At 42.3% G+C, this 21,668-nt stretch overlaps 1 protein-coding gene across 5 annotated transcripts in view; it reads left to right on the forward strand.

Annotated features, from left to right (window-relative positions):
- The window catches only part of ARID5B (AT-rich interaction domain 5B), a 189,883-nt gene that overhangs the window by 153,887 nt on the left and 14,328 nt on the right, over window positions 1-21,668 (forward strand). For all 5 annotated transcript variants that reach the window (XM_021072755.1, XM_021072758.1, XM_021072756.1 and 2 more), the window contains one exon: window positions 10,104-10,201. In XM_021072755.1, coding sequence (XP_020928414.1) covers window positions 10,104-10,201 — 98 coding nt within the window. The remainder of the gene's footprint in view (window positions 1-10,103; window positions 10,202-21,668) is intronic.

Here is a 21,668-nt window from a genome sequence, read left to right on the forward strand (position 1 = left end):
TAAAGTGACAGTAAGAGACAGAAAGTCAAGAAAATTAAATTCATGTTAGCCCAAAATAATAACTAGCGTTCCTTGCCAGATATGGCATATTATTCCACAAACTAGTATAACGGTTTGATGTCAGGGGCCTGGGATGGGAAAAGATGGCAACTGTTGTATGATTCAGATAATCTGGTATGTACTGTGGTGATTGATAACCGCTGTGAATTCTGACTGAAAAATTCTTTGATGAGTCTACATGCATGTAAAATGTTTATTTAATACATGGGCTGTACATACATGTTTATACAGAAATCTAATACTCATATGAACTGCATTTAAAGCTGCATTTCATAGACATGAATTTGCTTAAAATATTTGCTTTACCAAGTGCTCTATTGAAAAATAAATAATGTAATTTTTCACTTGGTTGGATCTGTTGATTGAACAGGGAGATGGACTCATTCCCACTGTGGCTCATAGTTTTGCAAAATCTTGAGCTAATTATAGCTTTTGTGCATGTGAAAAAGATGATAACTTATTCAGGGTTAGTCTCATAAATTTAGGAGTTAATCCTGCAGCCTAGACTTTTAAGTCTAACCTTTAATGTTCAGAATAGGAATACACATTTTTTATGAACTGTGACTGCAGATAGTTACATGATAATTGGACAATATTATGAAATGTCTTTTTAAAGCCAGGAATTTTTTATTATTCACTGATAGGGAGGTTGCCAGCAGATTTCACGGAATCAGTTTTTCCTGCTTTTGTATCTTCTGATTCTTTATGGGGATTTTTTTTTTTTTTTTTTTTTTTTTTTTTAGCGTGCAACAGCAAGGTGATGTGGAAAATATAAAAGAAATTTCTGTTGAGTTTCAAGGCATTTGCCATACTCTTTGAATAGTGATTATTCTTTTGTTGAATGAATGAATGACCACACAAACAGTAGATCACTTGACCACATAGTTTCTGAGTTTCTGACAAGTATAAGGCTTTGTGTTAGGTACTCTAGGAGACATAAAAATGTCTAGGCCAGTGGTTGCAATTGCTTACCAACCAGGAGAAGAGGCAACTATAAGACAAGGAGGAAAATGATCTGTGCACTATTCAGGTACTCTGATGCCAACTGTGCTGAATTTTGGAGACTGGATGAAATTTTAGACATGCAAGATCATGGCCTTCTAGGAAAGACAAAATCAAATGAGCCAACAAACTATGTGGGTAGAGTAAAGTTGGATGTCAAGAGCCTGAGAGTTTTGAGTAACTCAGAGTCGCTAGATGGCTGGGATCAGAGAGGAGGATGGAGCCAGGGGAGGAAGGGCGTTGAATGCTACACAGTGCAGGGTCATGAAGATTGGTAATACGCCAAGTGGTATGTTTTGCCTCTTATTCTGCCTTGACTATGTCGTGTGTGATGGAGTCAAGGAGAGGGTGGCTGGGATAGGGGAAGAGGGGAGACCAGATTGGCATCTGCTTTCCATCTGGTTATGTGCTTCCGGTTCCTTCAGCTAAGCCATGAAGAGGACTGGAGACCTGTGGGAGTGCCTTTTTCCTCCTTCCCTCTCCACTCTCCCTTCAGCTCCTTCATCCTTCCCTGGGTCCCTGCCATTCTTTATAACACGCCACATTTTTTTTCATCTCATCTCAAGCAGCGAATCTGCGTGACTTACTATAAAATCTGTATTTGGGGCCATATAAACTGAATGAAGCCAGTTGGTGGGCTTTGTCTTTCCTCTCCTCCTCCTCTGCTCCTCCCTCTCTTCCTTCTCTCCCTCTTCCACCCCCCATTCTTCCCTCCATCCTCCTTTCCCTCCTCCTCATACTGTTGACCCCACAGGCACTTTGTCTGCTACTCCCATTCTACTCTTAAGCTTTTGAACCTCTGAAATACAGACCATTTTTCCCTAGTGTATTTTGACTAATAAAAGGGTGAGATGTTCGGTGAGGATTCAGTTTTGAGGTCAGTCCAGGAGATGTATGAATAATATCCAAAGTCTGAGGCCTTAAGTTGTCATCACAGTGTTACTGGAGGAGACTTATCTGTGAGATTGTCTGATATCAGAAGCAAGTGTAGACTTGTCCTTAGAGGTCAAAAGAGATCTAAGACTCTTCTAAATCAGTGATTCCCAAAGGCTCCTCAAGAACTGGGGCTTAAATTTTCAGGAGGGAACTTAAAGTCTAAGTAGCTGTCTAGGCCTCTGAGATATTAACTCTGGGGTGGAGCCTGGGCCTGAGAATTTGAGGACCCTTTTTTTTTTTTTTTTTTTTTTTTTGTCTTTTTTGTTGTTGTTGTTGTTGTTATTGTTGCTATTTCTTGGGCCGCTCCCGCGGCATATGGAGGTTCCCAGGCTAGGGGTTGAATCGGAGCTGTAGCCACCGGCCTATGCTAGAGCCACAGCAGTGCGGGATCCGAGCCGTGTCTGCAACCTACACCACAGCTCACGGCAATGCCAGATCGTTAACCCACTGAGCAAGGGCAGGGATCGAACCCGCAACCTCATGGTTCCTAGTCGGATTCCTGAACCACTGCGCCACGACGGGAACTCCGACCCTTTTTTTTTTTTCAACTGCCCAGATCATGTTAATTCAAAGCTAATGGTATCAGTGGTTATTATGCCTCATGACTTCTAGCTTCAAAATATGGGCTCCATCTAAGTCAGTATCAAAGATGAGAAAGTTGCCTTCATGCTCATACTAAATAAACAGGATAAATATGCCAGAATACTAACATTCCTAAGCTCACAAGCTTCCAGAGAATATTTTTCCATTTGGTAGAGTGGCCATCTAAACTGGGACTCTCTGAGCTATTTTCACTTTGAATGAGGAAAAGTGTGGCCCCCTCAATAATAGTTTTCACGAATTGGCCTTTGTCCAGAAAAAGATCCTTGCCTTGCTCCAAACATGGAAACTGAGGCACAGGGAAGTAAAATGAGTTAAATGGGGTCATCAAGGTAGTCTTCACATTCTGAATTGCTGAGGATTTTGTGCACAGTTATTTCGACCTCCACAGCTTCACTGGAAGGAAAGAGATTTATAAATGATCATTCTTTGTGCCTTCCACTCCTAGCAGTCTCTTACATACCTAGAATGCTTTCTGTGTACTTTGGGTGATGTTTTGGGGGGGAAAAAAGATGTAATAACCTACCTTTATTGACGGCATCTTTCAGTCATCTCTTTATGCTTAACATGAACCTTACCAGATAGACTAACCACAGCTGAGATTTTCTGATTCTTAAGAAAAATGTGTGACCTTAGAAGACCGGTCAAGAAGTCTGGAAGATGTAAATACTCAGTACTAGTGAAAAATTGCAAGTTTAAAATGTGTAGATGTATTTCTTCTGCTGTTAACTTGTGATTGGATAAAGACATCTCTCTGGAATTCCTTCTGGTTATAAAAAGAGGCCATCTTAATTGGCTTGTTTTTGTTTGTGGTTATAAACTATTCCAAACCTTCTGGTTTGAATTGTGGATTATGGATTATTTCATTTTAGTCCTTCACAACCCTCAAATTGAATTAAAAAAAAAAAAAAGAGGAACACAAGTTCTATTTTAAGCCTTTATAGCATTCACCTAATGGCTATATTCTGTTCTCTTGCCTCCTCTGCCTCTGTTAGAATGTATGTTATGTCTTTGCATCCCTAGGTTTAGGGATCATAAATGTATTGAATGGATTCAATTTCCTAAAAAACAATATCCTGGCATTTTTGATTGGTTGGCAATGAGGACCCTTCTTTCATAATCATATATCCAACTCCTCCTTGGAAACATTCGAGAATATAGGTCACTTAGAGTGGAAGAGGCAGGACTCAATAAAATTTTGCTGATGAGCTAAGGAGGCCTTCACTTCAGTGTCTGGTGAAGCACTTAGAGCCTGCAGGGTAGCTTGATGACCAGGATGTAGTGTGTTGAGAATGGTTTGCTAAAGTGATTTCCATTTGGCTAAACATTTGATGGTGAGCCAGAGGCAGAATGTGGAGAGAGGTAAAGGAGGGAAATGGATCTCAAGTAAATCTTATCCTAGGAGCAGAGGAGTATGGCCATGGAAGTGGTGCCTTCTAAGAATGTCAGCTCACAGTCCCACCTCTCCCCATGGTGAGACAGGACTGTTATTTACCAATTGGAAAAAGTCACTCGTCTTCTTGGTAGAAGGATTAGGTTTTGACATCAGATTCTGGCTTTGACATCATTTCAAGACATCCTCTGAATCCAACCCTAGTTCTCTGGACAGAGAAAGCCTCTTGCCTAATTCAAAATTCCCAAAGCCAAAGATGATGTCATGTAGCTTTGAAAGGTTCCAGTTCCTGGAGTACTACCAGGAAAAAAAAAGTCATCTTCCTTGAATTCAGTCCGCTCTCAAGGTGTCCTGAGAAAAAGGCTGTTTTCTCAGAGCAGCCTGGGTTACACTGCTCACAGGCAGAACTCTCTTTTTGACTTCATATGTCCTACACATTCATACACCGTGGAAGCACTAATAGTAATCCTGAAAGATTTCTGATTACCATTTCCTCGGCAGGCCACAGAAATGCCAAAATTATTTCATCCTAGCAACCTCAAAGGTAGGAAAATAAAGCCTTCAGGATTGTCTTGGATTAAAATAGTTTTCCAGGTTTTTTTTAAGCGGCTGAATATTTTCATCAAATAAATAGACAGATTTCCTTTCCCACTCACTGGACCCGTTTTCTTGGCAGGGATTATCATTGTGAGAGTTAGTTTCAGGCCACCTTTAAAACATGCCCTGAATTCTAAAGAGCCATTTGAAAACAACTGTAGAGTTGGCCCTCTTTAACTGTGGGTTCCACATCCAAAGGTTCACCTAACCTTGGACTGAAAAAAAATTTGAATTCCAGAAAGTTCCAAAAAGCAAAACTTGAATTTGCCAAACACTGGCAACTATTTACATAGCATTTACATTATATTCAGCATTATAACTAATTGAGAGATGTTTTAAAGTAATATAGAAGGAGGTTCATAAGTTATATGCAAATTTTATAAAATGAGACTTCAGCATCCACAAATTTTGGTATGGGGGGGCCCTTGGATACAGAGGGGCGACTGTATAAGCAGTGAAAACTTGATGAACATGGTAGGTACTGAGTGCTTTTCAGAGTTTCTTGGGTCTTACCCACACTAGGGAAAGAGGTAACTACCAAGTGTCTTCAAAGTGAGATTAAGTTTCAGTGCACCTAGATTGGTTTACTTGGGTGTGGTCTGCTCCGTTTTTCATCTTGCTCTATGGTTTACTGTATGAGGTCATGATTACTGCTAAATTGTGAACCCTTTAAAGCAGTGATGTCTCTTTTCATGTATCTCCCCACCCTCAACCCTCCATTCCCACCCACCCCCACCTGCCATCCACCTCCACTGTACCTGGAACGTTGCCCTAGAATGGTGAGCAGCAAAAGATGCGCTGATGTCATGAATCCCTGTCATCTAAGCAAGGACCCTGCAGGTGTGATAGGGGAAGCACAATTCTACAGAAATAACTGCTTGGACGAATTTGGCCATTTTCCTCAGGCAGTAGAGAGCCAGAGTTCTTTGCATCCTTAAAAACATTTTCTAAGATAATAGAAGGTCTGGTTGAAACATCAACATGACTGGAAGGCCTGAGACTTTATGAGCGAGTTGATCCAAATAGCCATGTGGCTGGATCAAACTTGCCAGCTGAGTGGAACTGGGGGCTAGCTACCAGGAGGCAGACACTGCTTCTGCCCTGGATGGAGTTTTAAGGCTTTCACATATCCAGAGAGGACAACAGAACAAAAACCATAAGCAAATGCACACTCAGGCACAACCAAAGCATATGAGTACAGGAGGCAGGTGCACACAAGTGGAAGCTGTCTGGGATGGGGGCGGGGAGTGGTGCTCTTGTCTCTCTTTCTCCTTACAGGGCTCTGAGACCCACTGGAGGTTTGGACAATGTGAAGATTTAGACATCTCTAGCTGTAGAACCTATGGTCAGCGTCTGGACTGAAAGCACATCTGGGAGCTCCCTGGTGGCTCAGAGGGTTAGGGATCCAGCAATGTCACTGCTGTGGTGTAGGTTCTGTCCCTAGCTTGAGAACTCCCACATGCTGTGAGTGCAGCTAAAAAAAAGAAAAGAAAAAAGCACATCTGGGCACAAAACACAGAGATGTATACCCAGGAGAACTGTATACTTAAAAGCATTTAGCAAGTGGAAAGAGCACTTTTATGACTTTCCTGTGGAAAGAAAATATCTCAAAATGGCCTGATTCATCTAGGCTGGCCAGTGGAAGCTCTGTAAACAGAGAGACCGCTTCCTTGAAAGCCCAACCCTTGTCTTTCCTCCACTGGTAAAAACTGTATTTAAACACCAGAACCTGCTAGCAGGGAGCTAGCAGAGACCCTAGCTTATTAACGCCCAGTGGTGACTGATGCTGGCTTCCTGCTGCCACAGTTTCAATCTCAGTTTGAGGAAGATCTTTCCTTTTGATAATTCATTATTTATTCTTAAAGAAGTTCTGTCATTTTTGCAACAGGAAAGTGTTTAACAGGGCATCCCCTAGTTTAGATGGTAGATTGTGGTTGGGGGAACATGGCCAGTTTCCACACATTAAATATCTCTGTCAGCTGTGGTCTCTTGCTCATTGTATTTTTTCAGTCAGTGCTACTTGGTATATATTTGGTATCTGCCACTAGGAGGCAGTCATCTTGGGTGTTGGGTTTTCCCTGTTGCCATCCAGCTTCTCACACAGTTCCTGACAAGTGGGAGATGTTCAGTAAGTGTTTGGTGAGTGAGAAGATGGATTCTGATACAACTGGGACTTAACCATGATTCAGTGGTGAACTTCTGTTCTAACTAGAGACACAGGTTGGTGGGGTGGCTGGAACCACAGTTTTTTAAAAATTTATTTTTATTAGTGTGTAGTTGATTTAGTGCTGAATCAATTTCTGCTGTGCAACATAGTGACCCAGTCATACATACATATACATTCTTTTTCTCATATTATCTTCCATTATATTCTATCCCAAGAAACTGAATATAGTTCCCTGTGCTATATAGTAGGACCTCATTGCTTATCCATTCTCAGTGTAATAGTTTGCATCTATGAATCCCAACCTGCCAAGCCATGCCACTTTGCCCCTCCTCCGCCTTGGCAACCTCAAGTCTGTTCTCTATGTCCATGAGTCTATTTCTATTTTGTAGATAGTTTCATTTGTGCCACATTTTAGATTCCAGATGTGACATCATATCGTATTTGTCTTTCTTTTTCTGATGTATTTCACAGTATGAGAATCTCTAGTTGCATCCGTGTTGCTGCAAATGGCATTATTTTGTTCTTTTTTATGGCTGAGTAGTATTCCATTGTATATATGTACCATACCTTCTTAATCCATTCATTTGTCAATGGACATTTAGGTTGTTTCCATGCCTTGACTATTGCTAGTAGTGCTACAGTGAACATAGGGGTGCATGTATCTTTTTGACTAAAATTTTTGTCTAGATATATGCCCAGGATTGGAATCGCTGGGTCATATGGTAGTTCTATATTTAGTTTTCTGAGGAATCTCCATACCGTTTTCCATAGTGGTTTTACTGGTTTACATTCCCACCAACAGTGAAGGAGGATGGAACCACAGTTTTAATGGATACTGTGAGTGAAATCTCAGAGCACTATTAACTCAGTCCACTCCCTTAGATTCTTATTGACCTCTTAGCTGTGCTTTTTTTCTACTGAAGAGAGACCTACAGCTGCCAAGTTGAGAATTTGTAGCAGAAACTATGGGTCCCATAGTCATTTGCCTCCTTTGAAGCAAAAGGCCCCTGGAGTTCTGCCACACTGTTCCTTAGGTCACTCTGATGTGGGGACTGCTTTGATGTAGTGGGAAAAGGTCTGCTCTTGGGACTGTAAGCCTTACCAGTATGAGTCCTGGTATCCTGACCCTACTGCTGTGTGGCCTTAGGCAAGTCGTGCAACCTCTCTAAATCTCATTTCCTTTGTCTGTGAATGAGATTCTTATAGTCTGCCTCACAGGTTGGCAGGAGGATTAAATGATATCTTGGGTAAGAAAGCCCTTTACAAATTATAAAATGCAGTGTACAAAGAAATACCAGAATGATAAGGATGATGGTTTCTTTCTGAAATGACTGCAGGAACACACATAGGCTGTTTCCTGGCCCTGCTGGGCTCCCCAAGGCCCACACCTCACCTGAGGGAAGGGAATATGAAAAATTTGTTTCAGCCTCAATATTCTGAAGGCTTTGAGGAATAACATAGATACTTGGAAGGGGATCCTGTTTCTTCTTTTGTGATATATAGGTCTAGAATAGATCAGCCTGAAATTGTATATCTTAAAAGGTTGGAGTGAGATTATAATTAAATATAAAACAACTACCAAAATAGGTATTTTGAATGTTTTCAGAGGGGCTTGAAAACATTTATTACAATTTAAACCAAGTTACAAATATAGAAGGATTTTATTTTTAGTTATACCTGCTAGTAGTGGTAAGAGGTCTAATGAGAACTATTGAAGCAAATTGGTTCAAGAATGCTTCATGGGAGATTGAACAAAGCAAAACTCACATTGTCTCAAGGTCCCACTTGGGCCTGTTGAGAAGGGTTTATGGAAATGAAGGGGTTCTTTTTATTTGAAATGGAAAGGGTATCATTTACCCCATAATATTTAACCACCCTTCTCCTCCTTAGATGACAATTACAGAGCCCCTGGTTGCATGTGGAGATTTTTTTTTTTTCACACATTGCTGCCTTTAGCCCCTAAGTGAACTCCACTGGCAGCTCTTCGGGTGTTTTTCAAAAGAAGCCTCCTGTTCTGATTGTTTAAATGCCACTGGCACCTCTGCCACGCCCTGCCCTGCCCCCTGCACATTCCAATAACAGAGTTTTCCTGGAGCCCTTTTAGAAACACGTTCACAAGAACCTCATAACTCGCCCTGTCTTTCCAGTTTCAAGGAAACACTAGATTGCTCAGATGTAGTAAATGACGTGGTTTTCCCAAATTAATTATGTGCCAGATCATGCATCTGTTATTTTGTAAAATCGTAATTTATGTACAAAAATAAAATTAAAGAAAAAAAAGTCCGTAGTATGCCTTCCGGTATACTTCAAGCTGTTTGTTTTTATTCACCCAACTCAACAAAATGCAGAGCTTGCATTTTAACTTTGGAATATGTTAATTTTCATAGGATTTGATCAATATACCATTTTCCTGACCTAAGTGAATAAAAATAAACAGCTTGCAACATATACGGTTTCAGATTCTGGTTTTGTTTTGAGGAGCTGGCATAAACATATATAGCCTGAGATGATTATAAATTTCATAACCAATTTGTTCATTTTAATTAATATGCGTAGTACTTTTTTTTTTTAGTTTTTAAAGTAGGCAACACATCACAGAGTTAAAAAAAATCAGAAGATACAAAAGCATATTCTGTGAAAACTGTCTTTACTCAGCCACCCATCACTGTATCCCTCAAGCAGCCACTGTTAATTCTGATTCATTTAAACTGATTCACTAAGATATATTTCACCTGAAATCTTATTTTATTTTGATGCTTTATCACATGGCATAAAGGGATAGAGTGTAAGTTTGGGACCTTGAGGGCAAATAACTAGATGAATATCCAGGGAGGTGCTTCAGATAAAAATGCACTAAGGGGAAGATCCCTTTGTGGCTCAGTGGAAACAAATCTGACTAGTATCCATGAGGATGTGGGTTCGATCCCTGGCCTCGCTCAGTGGGTTGGAGATCCGGCATTGCCATGAGCTGTGGTGTAGGTCGCAGATATGGCTCAGATCCCATGTTGCGGTAGCTGTGGAGTAGGCTGGCAGTTGTAGCTCTGATTCAACCCCTGGCCTGGGAACTTCCATATGCCACAGGTGCGGCCCTTAAAAAAAAACAAAAAACAAAAAAACTGGCACTAAGTGGGACAAAACATAGAGCCCAAAGCAGTATTCCATTTTTACTGTAAAGACAGGTGCTGAAAGTCAGATCTTACTGTAAGCCCTAAATGTCCCCATTTGGACCTCTCTCTCCTTGGGATTCCAGAACAGACTGTTCTCTTCTGACTTTTGCATATGTAATAAATCCTGGCACTCTGAATCTCTTATGATGCAAGATTGAATTTCTGATTGCCGTTTTTCCAGATAACAGCGCGCCGTCAATGGAAACATATTTATGATGAATTAGGCGGTAATCCGGGGAGCACCAGCGCTGCCACTTGTACCCGCCGACATTATGAAAGGTAAGAAATCCTTCCTTGGAAAGTCATTGCTCAATTAAATGTGTTACTTGGAAGTTCATTGGTCAAGGATAAGACCTGTTAGGAAACGGAAGATGTCCCTGTGGCACTTTACTTTGCATACTGCCTTGTGGTTTTTGGGAAACACGCTTTCTCAGGTTACAGGGGCTAAAATTAGATGTTCTTTTAGTTTGGTTTTATCCTCTGACCACCTGCCTGATAGTACTTTTTTTGACCCTACAAACATAGACCACTTACTATGTTCTCTGTACTCTGTAGGTTTTCATTTAATATGAGAACTTTAAGCTTCTGGAAAATATGCGCCATTACCATGAGGCTGCTATGTAACTGTATTAACATTGAAAGGTATTAAAATTGAAAAGGAAGCATGTCTTTACTAAGAAAATTGGCCCCAGATAATAGCCATGGTCTTTTCCAATCATAGTGTTTTACTGTAAGCCCAAGTGTCCCCATTTGGACCTCTCTCTCCTTGGGATTCCAGAACAGACGTATAGTAAGTGGTCTATGTTTGTAGGGTCAAAAAAAGTACTATCAGGCAGGTGGTCAGAGGATAAAACCAAACGTATTTCTTCTACGTTTTTGACCCTTTCTTGCCCAGCTCTGTGAGGTTTGGTTTTCTGGCCATTTCAGCTTCTCTCAGCAAGGTGACAATAATGCTAACAAGAAGTACAGCCAAATTAGCCTCCTCTGGGGTTGTATCCATAGGAATTTTCCCCATTGGCATTAGGACTGTGTTACCCACAACACTGAAGACCAATTAGCATGAATTCACTATTGTCCTGGCTCTGTGCCTCCAGCCACACTTAATCTCTTTAGGTCATACCTGCTTCCTGATCAGGAATGTTTCCTTGCAGAAGTGTTTACTCAGTTTCTTGGTTTCGAATTCAGAGCTTGTGAGATCCAAGGAGAGGTGTCTGTGTATGTTTTAATAATGGCCATAGATAGAATGAAGTTAAGACACAGTCAGCTGAGCAAATGCGTAGTTAGCTTGCTTGTTTCAGGATTAAAACACAGGTGCTAAATTTGATGGTTGCTCTGCACATGGTCAGTCATCATTCCAGCTCTAACCCAGATGTAAATTGAGTTGGATTTAGTACCCTATGAAAAATTCTCACAATGTATTACCAAGAGATTGTCTTACTTGACAGTGTTATAATCCAGGAGGATATTTTTAAAAAATTGGTAACAAGAATTCAGATTATTACTCTTCATAGCATTGTTTTCAATGTACTGCGTGAATTTTTAAAAGGAGAGTGTATTTCTCTCAGTATTTAATGCAAAAGCCCACACTCTCACTGTACATAACAGGAACACCACTGAAGTTCTAGTACAAAAAGGCACTGGTATCTCGGGTGAGTGTTCTGTAAATAGCATCGCAGCTTGTTTTGACTATGAGTCAGGGCTTTAATCAAAACATTTTTGTGAGAAACACTGTCTCTACTTTCTAATAGTTTTCAGTATGATAGTGTACCTCCCTTAGCTCCATGTGGAATGTCCCCAACATGTGAACCATCACACTTAAAGGACCAGATAGCCATTAAAATTTGAAAAATGGAGTGTGTTTCAGCTATGAGTTAGCTCACTTCGGGTGAAAACGTAATCAAACCTATAGCAAAGTATCACATGATCAAAAGACAGATAATGTTTGGGATGGAAGAAGGACTGGATTTAACAGTAGTAGGTATGTGTGTGTGAGTGTGTGGCTGTGTGTTTACTCAGGCAGTTGTGTGGATAAAAATAGCCTCAGTCTTCAATGAAATGCCAAGGTAGTTCCTTGGAAGGTTATGTACTTTTGTTTTATGCTTTGCTTCTTCCTGGAGCAGCAGAATCCCACATGCCTTCAAACAGTCAAATTGGAAAATCCTAATAGAGAACCTCCAACTTTAGCAACTAAAAGACATTATTAAAGATTCTTAAAGATTTCTCTCATTCTTGGGAGCAGATTGTCTATTTCAAAGAGGTTTAGTCTCCTACTGGAATAAATTATTTTGAAAAGCTATGTCAGTTACTCTTCCAAACCTAGTATTTGATCAGTGCATTGTCAAGATTCAGGAAGAAAAATTAAATCTACACAAAGTGGTCAACAAAGAGAATTCACTCTAGGGAATTGCTTAAACAAGTGTTGGTTTGGAGCAGTCCCTTAATATGGAGATAATAACCATAGGCTTTCTAGGGTTGAGGGAGCAGAGAAAAGAGGTTAGCTAGTCACCACCCAGAATTCTGGAGAGTGGGTCTCACCGAACCTGGGTTCAGATCCCTTCCGGGTAGAGGCAGGCACCCAACCAGTGCAGGTAGTTCAGGAGCTCAGAGCAGGACAGCACTGCCCAGGGTGCAGACCTGAGGTGGCAGGTGGCTGGTGCCACACCTCAGAGGAGATTCATTGAAACTATTCTGGGCTTGTTGAAAGGAGCTTGAGTCCGGAACCCACTGCTGCTGCTAAGTCATGTCTGGGTTGGTGCCGAACTGAACAGCAAGCAAAATAGAAGAAGGTCCCTTCTCCCCTGCCCTGGCCTGCTATAGGGCCCCATTAGTCACACAGCTGACAAAGGAGACATGCAATTGGTTTTAATCCCAGTTCCAGGCCACAGAAGAGTGGATTTGGAGTTGAGAAACAGTAGTCAACTGCCAGGTGGGGACCACCCCCCCCCCGACCTAGAAATCCCTGCACAGAACCAGAAACCCAGGGTAGAGCACAGCTGTGCCAGGGCAACTAGCAAGGTTCTTCACCTGTTCTTCGCATTTCCTTTTGCCATCTAAGTCCCTTGTATAGTCTTGTGGTCAGATCCCGGGGGCATCAAGAATAATTAGTCATTGTTAATAGGTGACTACCAAGATTTGCAGATAACTGAATTTTTTAAAAAATCAGATTTTACTTACCATAATGCCAGTCTCACTGGGTGAACCATTCTCTGAAAGGAGCCCCCCAAACTCCCGAATGTGGTGGTGAGAGGGCCTGGGGACAGCTGCTCTGGATGTGTGTCCTCCTTTCTGGTGGTCCTGCCACAGGAGGGGGAGAGCGCACTCACATCTGCCCAAGGACTTGAATCAGTTAGGCTTTGATCAGAGGAAAGGCTGACTGTCTTGGCTACAACTCTGCTGAGAGTTATGGCAGATTTCGTTCTTTCTCGCTAGATACAGGCTGTGCTAACACAGGTAAAACAGAGATGGCTAGATTGGTCCTGGCCCACTGTCTTCAAGGATGTTCAGAGAGTTGCGAAGGGTCAGGATTATGTGGGCAAGCATCTCCTCTGGGAATGCCCTTGGAAATGTTTAAAGCCCTCAAACCCAATCAGAATGGCTGGAGTTCTTTCCCAGCTGCCGCTTCACCTGGTCGATCCTTTCCACTCAAATATAGAGACTGGTTCCTTTTCCTGTTTCCCTGCCACCAGCTTTGCTTTCCTAGAAGATGAAGAAGCAGTGGATGATATACTATGCATTATCCACTGATTTATTTTTTATGCAGTGTGGTTCATGTTTCCAGTAAATGTTTTCATTTTCCACCAAGAAAAAATGGAGCCGGTTCCTCAGTAAATGTTACTTGTATATTAGTTGGGCACTTCTGGTTTATTAATGAGTGTAATATTGAAAGTGCAGGTTATTGAAAGGAATCAATGGTGTTTTTATTTAAGGCACAGCAGAAAAGGTACAATGCCTGTGAATGCATCCTTGTCGCTTAGGGCCTGACTTGTCCAAACTTGCCTCTGATTGGTTTAAATCAAATAGGTCCAAGCACTTCATAAAAATGTCTTTGTCAGCCTGGTTTTCCTTCCAAACCTATTCATCTCTGTCAGTTTTTAATATTAGTACCAGGCTCATGGCCATAGTCCATTAGTACTGTACTTAATTGCTCATGTTACAGATGATCACCAATATAAAAAGCATTAACGTTTCCCCATCGAAAGACTGTTGCTAGGTAAATGTCTCAAACTCAACAAGGCTTATGAAGTGTGGTTATTCTGGACATTTCTTGTTGAGGATTTATAGATAAAGTACTGTAGATTATAATGCAAAGAAAAATGCCCACCTCCTCCTGCACAGGATGCTTCTATGTGGAACATTTTCTTTCTTGTCCAGCTCCTTATTCAAGATGTCTAGAATCACTTTCTTTTATCAGTAAAGGAACGAAAAGGAAAATGGTTACTTTAATGGAATTCTCTTAGTTTGATTATCTGGGATAGTACTTCACTTTGAAGACTTTGTTTTCACATGTAGATTTGTTTTCCTTTTTTTAAGAAAAAATGTTTTTTAAGTACATGCAAGGGGGAAAAACCTTTATAGAGACTACTAGATTACTGGTTTTAATTTTCCTGAATAAATTACATGGTCTGTTTCTGTGTAATACATGCAGTTGTTGCTAAGGATTTTAAAAGGAGCATTAAGGCAAAAGTACTTTATGATGTGCTTTTCTGAGTATTGAGAAAATCAAAATCGTAAATTTGTTTGTGGGGGAAATGAACAATTACGTTTCACGTCTTGCATACCTAACCTGCTTTCAAATTGTAGCCTCTTGCTTTTCCCATAAGCCTCCTGGGGCAAGACTGTCATGCTGCATGGCCGAGGCAGCTCCCTTGCAGGGATCTGGGGTGAGCTGTACACAGGCCAGATGCATCTGGGCAGAACCCAAGTAAGAGTCAGCTGGAGCCGTGGCCCTTTTTCATCCTGAAGCTGGAAGGCAGGGTGTGGGAGGTTCATATTTTGAGTGAGATAAGTATGTGCTTTCAGGTATATGCCCAAAATACATCAGGTTCTGAGGAACTCAGCTAATCACATCTTGGGGGAAAGTAAGGTGAGTTACAGTTCTCTTCATGTCTGAGACAAGATGTGGTGTATTCTTTCTCAATTTGACACCCATGAAGTTAACCGACACACAGTTCAGAAGGGCGCAGGCAGGCTGTCAGCAGTTCAGATTCAAAGATCCTTCAGCAGTCCCCTAGACCAGTGTTACTCAGGTGAGCTGCTCTGTGAACAGCTACCTCAAGCACTGATACACTTCATAGCAATTTGTCAGAATCAGTTTTTTTAATCTGTTGAACTTCATAAAAAATGGGTGGCATGCATTTTGTATGTCTTCCACATTTTTTTGTTTGTTTTGGCTACGCCCACAGCATGCAGAAGTTCCCAGGCCAGGAACCCAATCCAAGCCACAACATTGACAGCACCAGTTCCTTAAGCACTAGGCCACCAGGGAACTCCTGTCTTTTTTTTTTTTTTTTTTTTTTGGTCTTTTGTCTTTTCTAGGGCCGCACTCGCAGCATATGGAGGTTCCCAGGCTAGGGGTCTAATCAGAGCTGTAGCTGCCGGCCTACACCACAGCCACAGCAACGCCAGATCCAAGCTGTGTCTGCGACCTACACCACAGCTCATGGCAACACCAGATCCTTAACCCACTGAGCGAGGCCAGGGATCGAACATGCAACCTCAGGGTTTCTAGCTGTATTCATTAACCACTGAGCCATGACGGGAACTCCATGTCTTTTAAATTTTTTCATTTTTCTGTGAATTCATTTGTATGCTATTGTACAAAAGTGTCAGTCAGCAACGGACGGGGAATTTAGGAAACAAGTCCCTCTCAGCAGGTTACTGGAGAAGCAGTGCTCCACACCAGTGGTCACAGACTCAGATGTTGCTGGGGGCAGGTGGCATAGCTGAGCACAGGTGGCCATGCCAGAAAGTGAGAAACTGGTACCCATAGCCCAGCTGGGGAGACCCAGGCTTACTTACTGTCTTAGGATGCTGTCTGGTGCTTCCAGACCATTCCTGTTTTAGATAATTTTTATGTACAGTTGCTCAACTTACAAGTATTGGCTTCAATATTTCTGAAAATATTTTATGGACACTAAACCAAGCATGCCTTTGGGCAGATGTAGCACTGGGGTTGATGACACTCTTCATCCACCCACTCCTCCTCATGCTGAGCAAGACTCCTGTGCTTTCTTATTGACTTTCCCGTGCCCTCTGGGGCTGACGCATTCCACGTGCTACCTTTTCTCAGTGACGGGCCCCCACATGCTTGGCAGAGCTCCTCTCTCCCTTCAGGTCTTCCTATTCCATTCATCCAAGCCTTGGAGCACAGTTACGGACTTTCACCAGCTTGGCTTGCTCTCAGGTAGATACCTCCCATTTGTGTCACTCAGGAGACTCAAAGCTATTCCAGATGTGGCATATAGTACTTCTTATGATGTGGGCAGTGTCTGTCTGTCAACAGAGCCTAAGAGGCCATTTGAAGTTGGTAAGAAGCCCTCTCCTAGTGGCCAGTTTCTTTTTCTTGGGATTTGCCATTTAATTGACTGCCTTTTTCCTTGGCTACTGCCCTCAAGAGCCAGTTGGTGGTTTTTGAACATCTACTGAGTATTGGGCTGGCAAACAATGAGGAGGTGCCCATGCCACCACACTCATGGCAGAGACTGATGAGGAACATGATGCTGCTTCCTAAGAACCCAGGCTCAGCCTCCGAGTCTTGTCAGTATGGCCCTTAGAGGCCCTGCTACCAACTTGATAGAACTGGGAGGTGCTATGACCCTTGTCTTACGTAACTGACATATGATCCAATTCACAGTCCATATATTCATGAAGGAGTTAAATATTTAAGGCTATGAAAACTTCAGATCAGTAATAGAAATAATAAGTTCAACAGAGCTAAAAGAAAGAAGAGAGCATTTCCAGATGGAAATACAGTCTTCTAGGTGGATCTAGAATTTGAACTAGATCTTAAAGAGATTACATTAGAACCTATGATAGATGATAATATGTTGCCCCAAATAATTCAGAATTCGAAAATAGTAAAGAAATGATATCTGTGGGCAAGGACCACATGGTATTGTTTTCCTTGAGACTCACCAGTGCACCAAGTACAGCATTGTAAATATATCAGGGACTCAAGAATTAGGGATTGAGGAGTTCCCTGGTGGCTCAGTGGGCTAAGGATCCAGCTTGTTGCTGCTGTAGCTCAGGTTTGATCCCTGGCCTGGGAACTTCTGAATGCTGCAGGCATGGCCAAAAAAGGGGAAGGAGGTTGAATGAATTAAATTAAATGCAAACAAAAAGGACAGTTTCCTCTAGGAAATGTATATAAAGAGGTGGTGGAGGGAGTTCCCATTGTGGCTCAGTGGGTTAAGGACCCGACTAGTATCCATGAGGATACAGGTTTGATCCCTGGCCTCACTCAGTGGGTTAAGGATCTGGTATTGCCATGAACTGCAGTGTAGGTCACAGATGCAGCTCAGATCTGGTGTTTCTGTGACTGTGGTGTGGACCCACAGCTGCAGTTCTGATTTTATCCCTAGCTTGGGAACTTCCATATGCCATGGGTGTGGCCCTAACAAAAACAAACAAAAAAACGGTGAAAGGGGCCGTGAGAGCTCTAAGGCTAAACTTTCACACTGGATACACCAAAGGCAGGTTTTAGAGTTTATCCTCTCAGTGTCTATTAACTCTCTTGCCTTGAGGTCCACTGGGTAGACCATGCCCCATCCTCACCCACGGTGGGGTCAATGATCCATGGACTTGCATCTCCTTTGGAAATACTGTCTTGGTAATGGAGGGTCTGGCCAGTGGTAACACTTCTGTAACCCTGCCTCCCAGGCATTCTCATCTCCCTTTCCCCACACCCACCCTTCACAGCAACGTGCAGCCCCCAAAATCTAACACAAGGTAGTGAGAATTCAGTAGGCTAAGGTGTTGCTGCTGCTTCTCCATCGCTACCCCATCAAGCTTGCTCTTACAGGAGACCTGAATTGGGTGAATGTAAACACCCTCTGCCCCAAGTAGCTTCGCATCTGTAAAGAATTTTTCCCTAAAGGACAGTCAGGTAATTTCATAAGCAAGAGCCTCCTTCCATATCACTCAGCATGACTAAAATGCTCTGATAACTTTCCAATGCCTGGATTTTTCAAGAAACTTTTAAAAAGGAAAACAAAACCGTAGCCAGGCCCTGGAGTAGAAAAACTGGTTTCGGTTTAAAAAAATAAATAAACAAGAGCCTTTGGAAAAAAAAAATCTCTATTTAAAAATTTCTTAAATTTGTCTCTAAATGCAAGTTGTAATTAATAGAAGTTGGAGTTTATACTGTTGAGTGTAAAAACACCCTCAGGCACAAACTAATCGAGTGTGTATGTCATACTGTAAACTACAGCAAGTTCTTTGTTTGACCCAAAAAAGGCTTGCCAAACAGCAGTTTTTTCTTTGTCAAGCTCCTTTATTGTCTCATTTTTGTTTTCTCCCCCTGCCCCCCCACCAAATCCCTTTGAACCTCCCTGTAGTATTTAAGAAACTTTGCAGGTTCCATGTTTTATTGATAGTTTTCATCAAGCATGAATTTAAATTTGAGAATAGATTAGGTGTCTTAGCCCTTTTTTCTTTTTGATAAATAACAAGAGGTTTCTACTTACGATTTTCTGTCCTCGGGGCTTTATCATTAAGATTAAATAACTGTATTCTCAAGCATGCCACTGCACAAACATCTTTTCAATTATGTGAGTAACAGATGCCTTCACAAAGGAACTATTGAAAATTCAGAAAGCATGTTTCCAAAAAAGAAAGGGGGAAAAAAGTATCAGATGACAGAAGAATGTAATTGTTTACCATTAAAATATATCCTTAACTCTTCCACTGAAAACCTCTTGGAACATGTTGGTTTTGTACAAGTTATTACAAAGTTTGATCAACATAATTCATGTTGGGGGGGATTGTTGGACATTTCAGAAGCTCTGGAATCTGTGGCATCTCACTTACATGGGACTTATGTCTGTTTTTACAAAGGAACACTGCCTGCCTTCATTTGAGGGCTGCACATCCTGTTGAAAACACTGTAGTTATATGTGTCTGTTATTCCTGAAATAATGTTCATCTGCCCTTGAAATGGATCCATGCAGCTCGATTGTGAGTCAGTCATTGTTGTCTCATTGAGAAGAACAATTGCTGCCATCTTTGCTGGCTGGCACTGTGAAGGGCTGGATACTATTTATGGACAGTGTCCTCTGTTGTGAGCAGGTATTTTGATCCCTGGGACGTAAAGTTGGCCTTTCTTAAATCCATGTCAGCTTTCTTCAGTGTGATCTTCCTTTGAAAGATAGGGGACTAATATCAATCCTAGATCCTCTTAGAAGAGGCAGTGAAGAAGCAGAGCCCCTAAGGAGCATTGAGTCCTTGGGAACCTTGGGCTTGGTAAGACTAAGTGCTGGAATTCATGGGAGATATGATTCCTGGGTGTCTCTTACCATCCAACATCAAGGTGATCCAGCAAGGGATACCACCTCTTGGAGAGTTGTGGCATGGCTGCCCCGGTATACTGTATAAAGAGTAGTGTGGCTGGTGCCCAAGCCATAGATAGGGCTGCTTCTCTGGGAGGGAGCCCACCCTTTGTGGAATAGCCACATGTGTATTCTGTAGGTCTGTTGCCTCTGAGAAAAGGAGCATGCTCACCCTGATTTTGTAGACAGTTCCTTGGGAGTTTGGAATTCTCTTAGCCCAGGAATAATCATTTCAGTATCCCCCCAGTGTTGGTGTTTCTCAATGTGTGAAGATGCACAGCTACCGTGAGGGGATGAAGACAGCTCAGAGAGACAGGCAGAGCTGTGTCTGAACTCAAATTCTGGCATTCAAGAGTTGTTTGCCTTTCACTAGTCATTTCATTACTTCCCACTGAAACTTTGTAAAGCCAGGAGCAGGCATACAAAGTGCAAGTGCCTGGTATTGTTAGGAATTTAATACATGGCAGCTGCTATTAACATTGCAGCACCTCATCAGTAGAAGTTTCTCTCCACGTCCTCTCAGCTCACCTCTAATTCCGGCCCCCACTGCCCATGTAACTTCAGCTACCTGGCTGGAGCTACCTGTCATCTTGGAGTCACCTATCTCATACCGACACATCTTTATGGGAGTCAGGCCACCATTTTTCTGGATCCTAGCACCTTTCTTTCCTTCCTTTGGCTAGTTAGGGTCCTAGTCACTCCAGGACTATGGATGACGATGTCAGGGTCCTCAGTGGGTCTAAGAAACAAACACTCTCATCACTTCCAGAGGCAAATAGAGAATATTAGCGCCTTCAAAAGATTATTTTTTTTCTTTTTTGCTTTTTAGGGCCGTGCTCACAGCATATGGAGGTTCCCAGGCTAGGGGTCAAATCAGAGCTACAGCTGCCAGCCTATGCCACAGCCACAGCAATGCAAGATCCAAACCACATCTGCGCCCTTCACCACAGCTCACGGCAACACCAGATCCTTAACGCACTGAGCGAGGCCAGGGATCGAACCTGCAACCTCATGGTTCCTAGTTGGATTTGTTTCCACTGCGCCGTGACAGGAACTCCTCAAAAGGTTTTCTTGTTCATCTTCTGCTGTCCCTTGAGTGGGTAATGAAGCTCCTGGTGAGCTGATCATTCTCCCAAGGAAGAGCTTTTCTGAAGACAAGTGGCATGTTTTGTTGATTGTTGATGATAACGGGCCGCATCCCTTTTAGACACCTCAGTGTTGATACAAATGATCCTATTTATGCCTCTTTCATTTTTAAAGAGCTCTGTATAGTTTATTGTACACAACACCAGTACAGTATATAGAGTTGTGTGGAGTAACTGATGGGCAAGCTAAGTCTTCTACAAAGAACTCACCGTAGAATGGAATCCCATTCTCCAGCCCTTCTCTTGGCCCAGGTGGGTCCTCCACTGGTTAGTTCTCCACAGCCTCCATGTCAGCATGACACCTCCCTCTACAGTTGAGTGCTCAGAGCTTTCAGTTCCCACCTTCATCTGTTGGAAAGGGACACTGAAGTCCTCTTTGTCAGCTCTCTTGGTTATTGAGCTTTTGCTCCTCACACACAGAATGCCTTTTTTTTTTTTTTCTGCCTCACTGAAACTCACACCATAAAATGGCAGAGATCTTTCTCTGGGGCCCACATTTTTCTTACATGGAGCTTGGCTTTTAAAAGTATAGGAACAGGAATTCCTGCTGTGGTGCAACAGGATTGGTGGCGTCTCTGGAGCTCTGGGATGCAGGTTCCATACATGGCCCAGCACAGTGGGCTAAGGATCTGGTGTTGCTGCAGCTGCAGTGTACCTTGCAATTGCAGCTCTATCTGATCCCTGGCCTGGGAACTTCCATGTGCCATGGGGTGGCCCCAAGAAAACCCAAAAAACAAAAAAATAGGAACAAAGCAGCACCATTACTATTATTATACTCAACCAGCGTTTTGCCCATTGGAGGAGACATTCCTCCTTTGCACACTGACACAGCGCATGTCTGTATTTGACTTTTGTTTTGGGACCTGCCCTCCAAATGCTTCTCCCCGACTTTTCACGTGATGGGCTAGCACCCTGAGCTGGAGGTCAGCAGTAGATGAGATTAGAACTCTGTACTTCTTGGAACCTTAACAAGTGTGTGTACTTCATCTTCACAAAAGGAAAACATACCTTCTGTTGGCGCCATATTTGGTGAAAGATTGCTTCCCACACTTCACA

The sequence above is a fragment of the Sus scrofa genome, chromosome 14, assembly GCF_000003025.6.
Source record: "Sus scrofa isolate TJ Tabasco breed Duroc chromosome 14, Sscrofa11.1, whole genome shotgun sequence".
NCBI lineage: Eukaryota > Metazoa > Chordata > Mammalia > Artiodactyla > Suidae > Sus > Sus scrofa.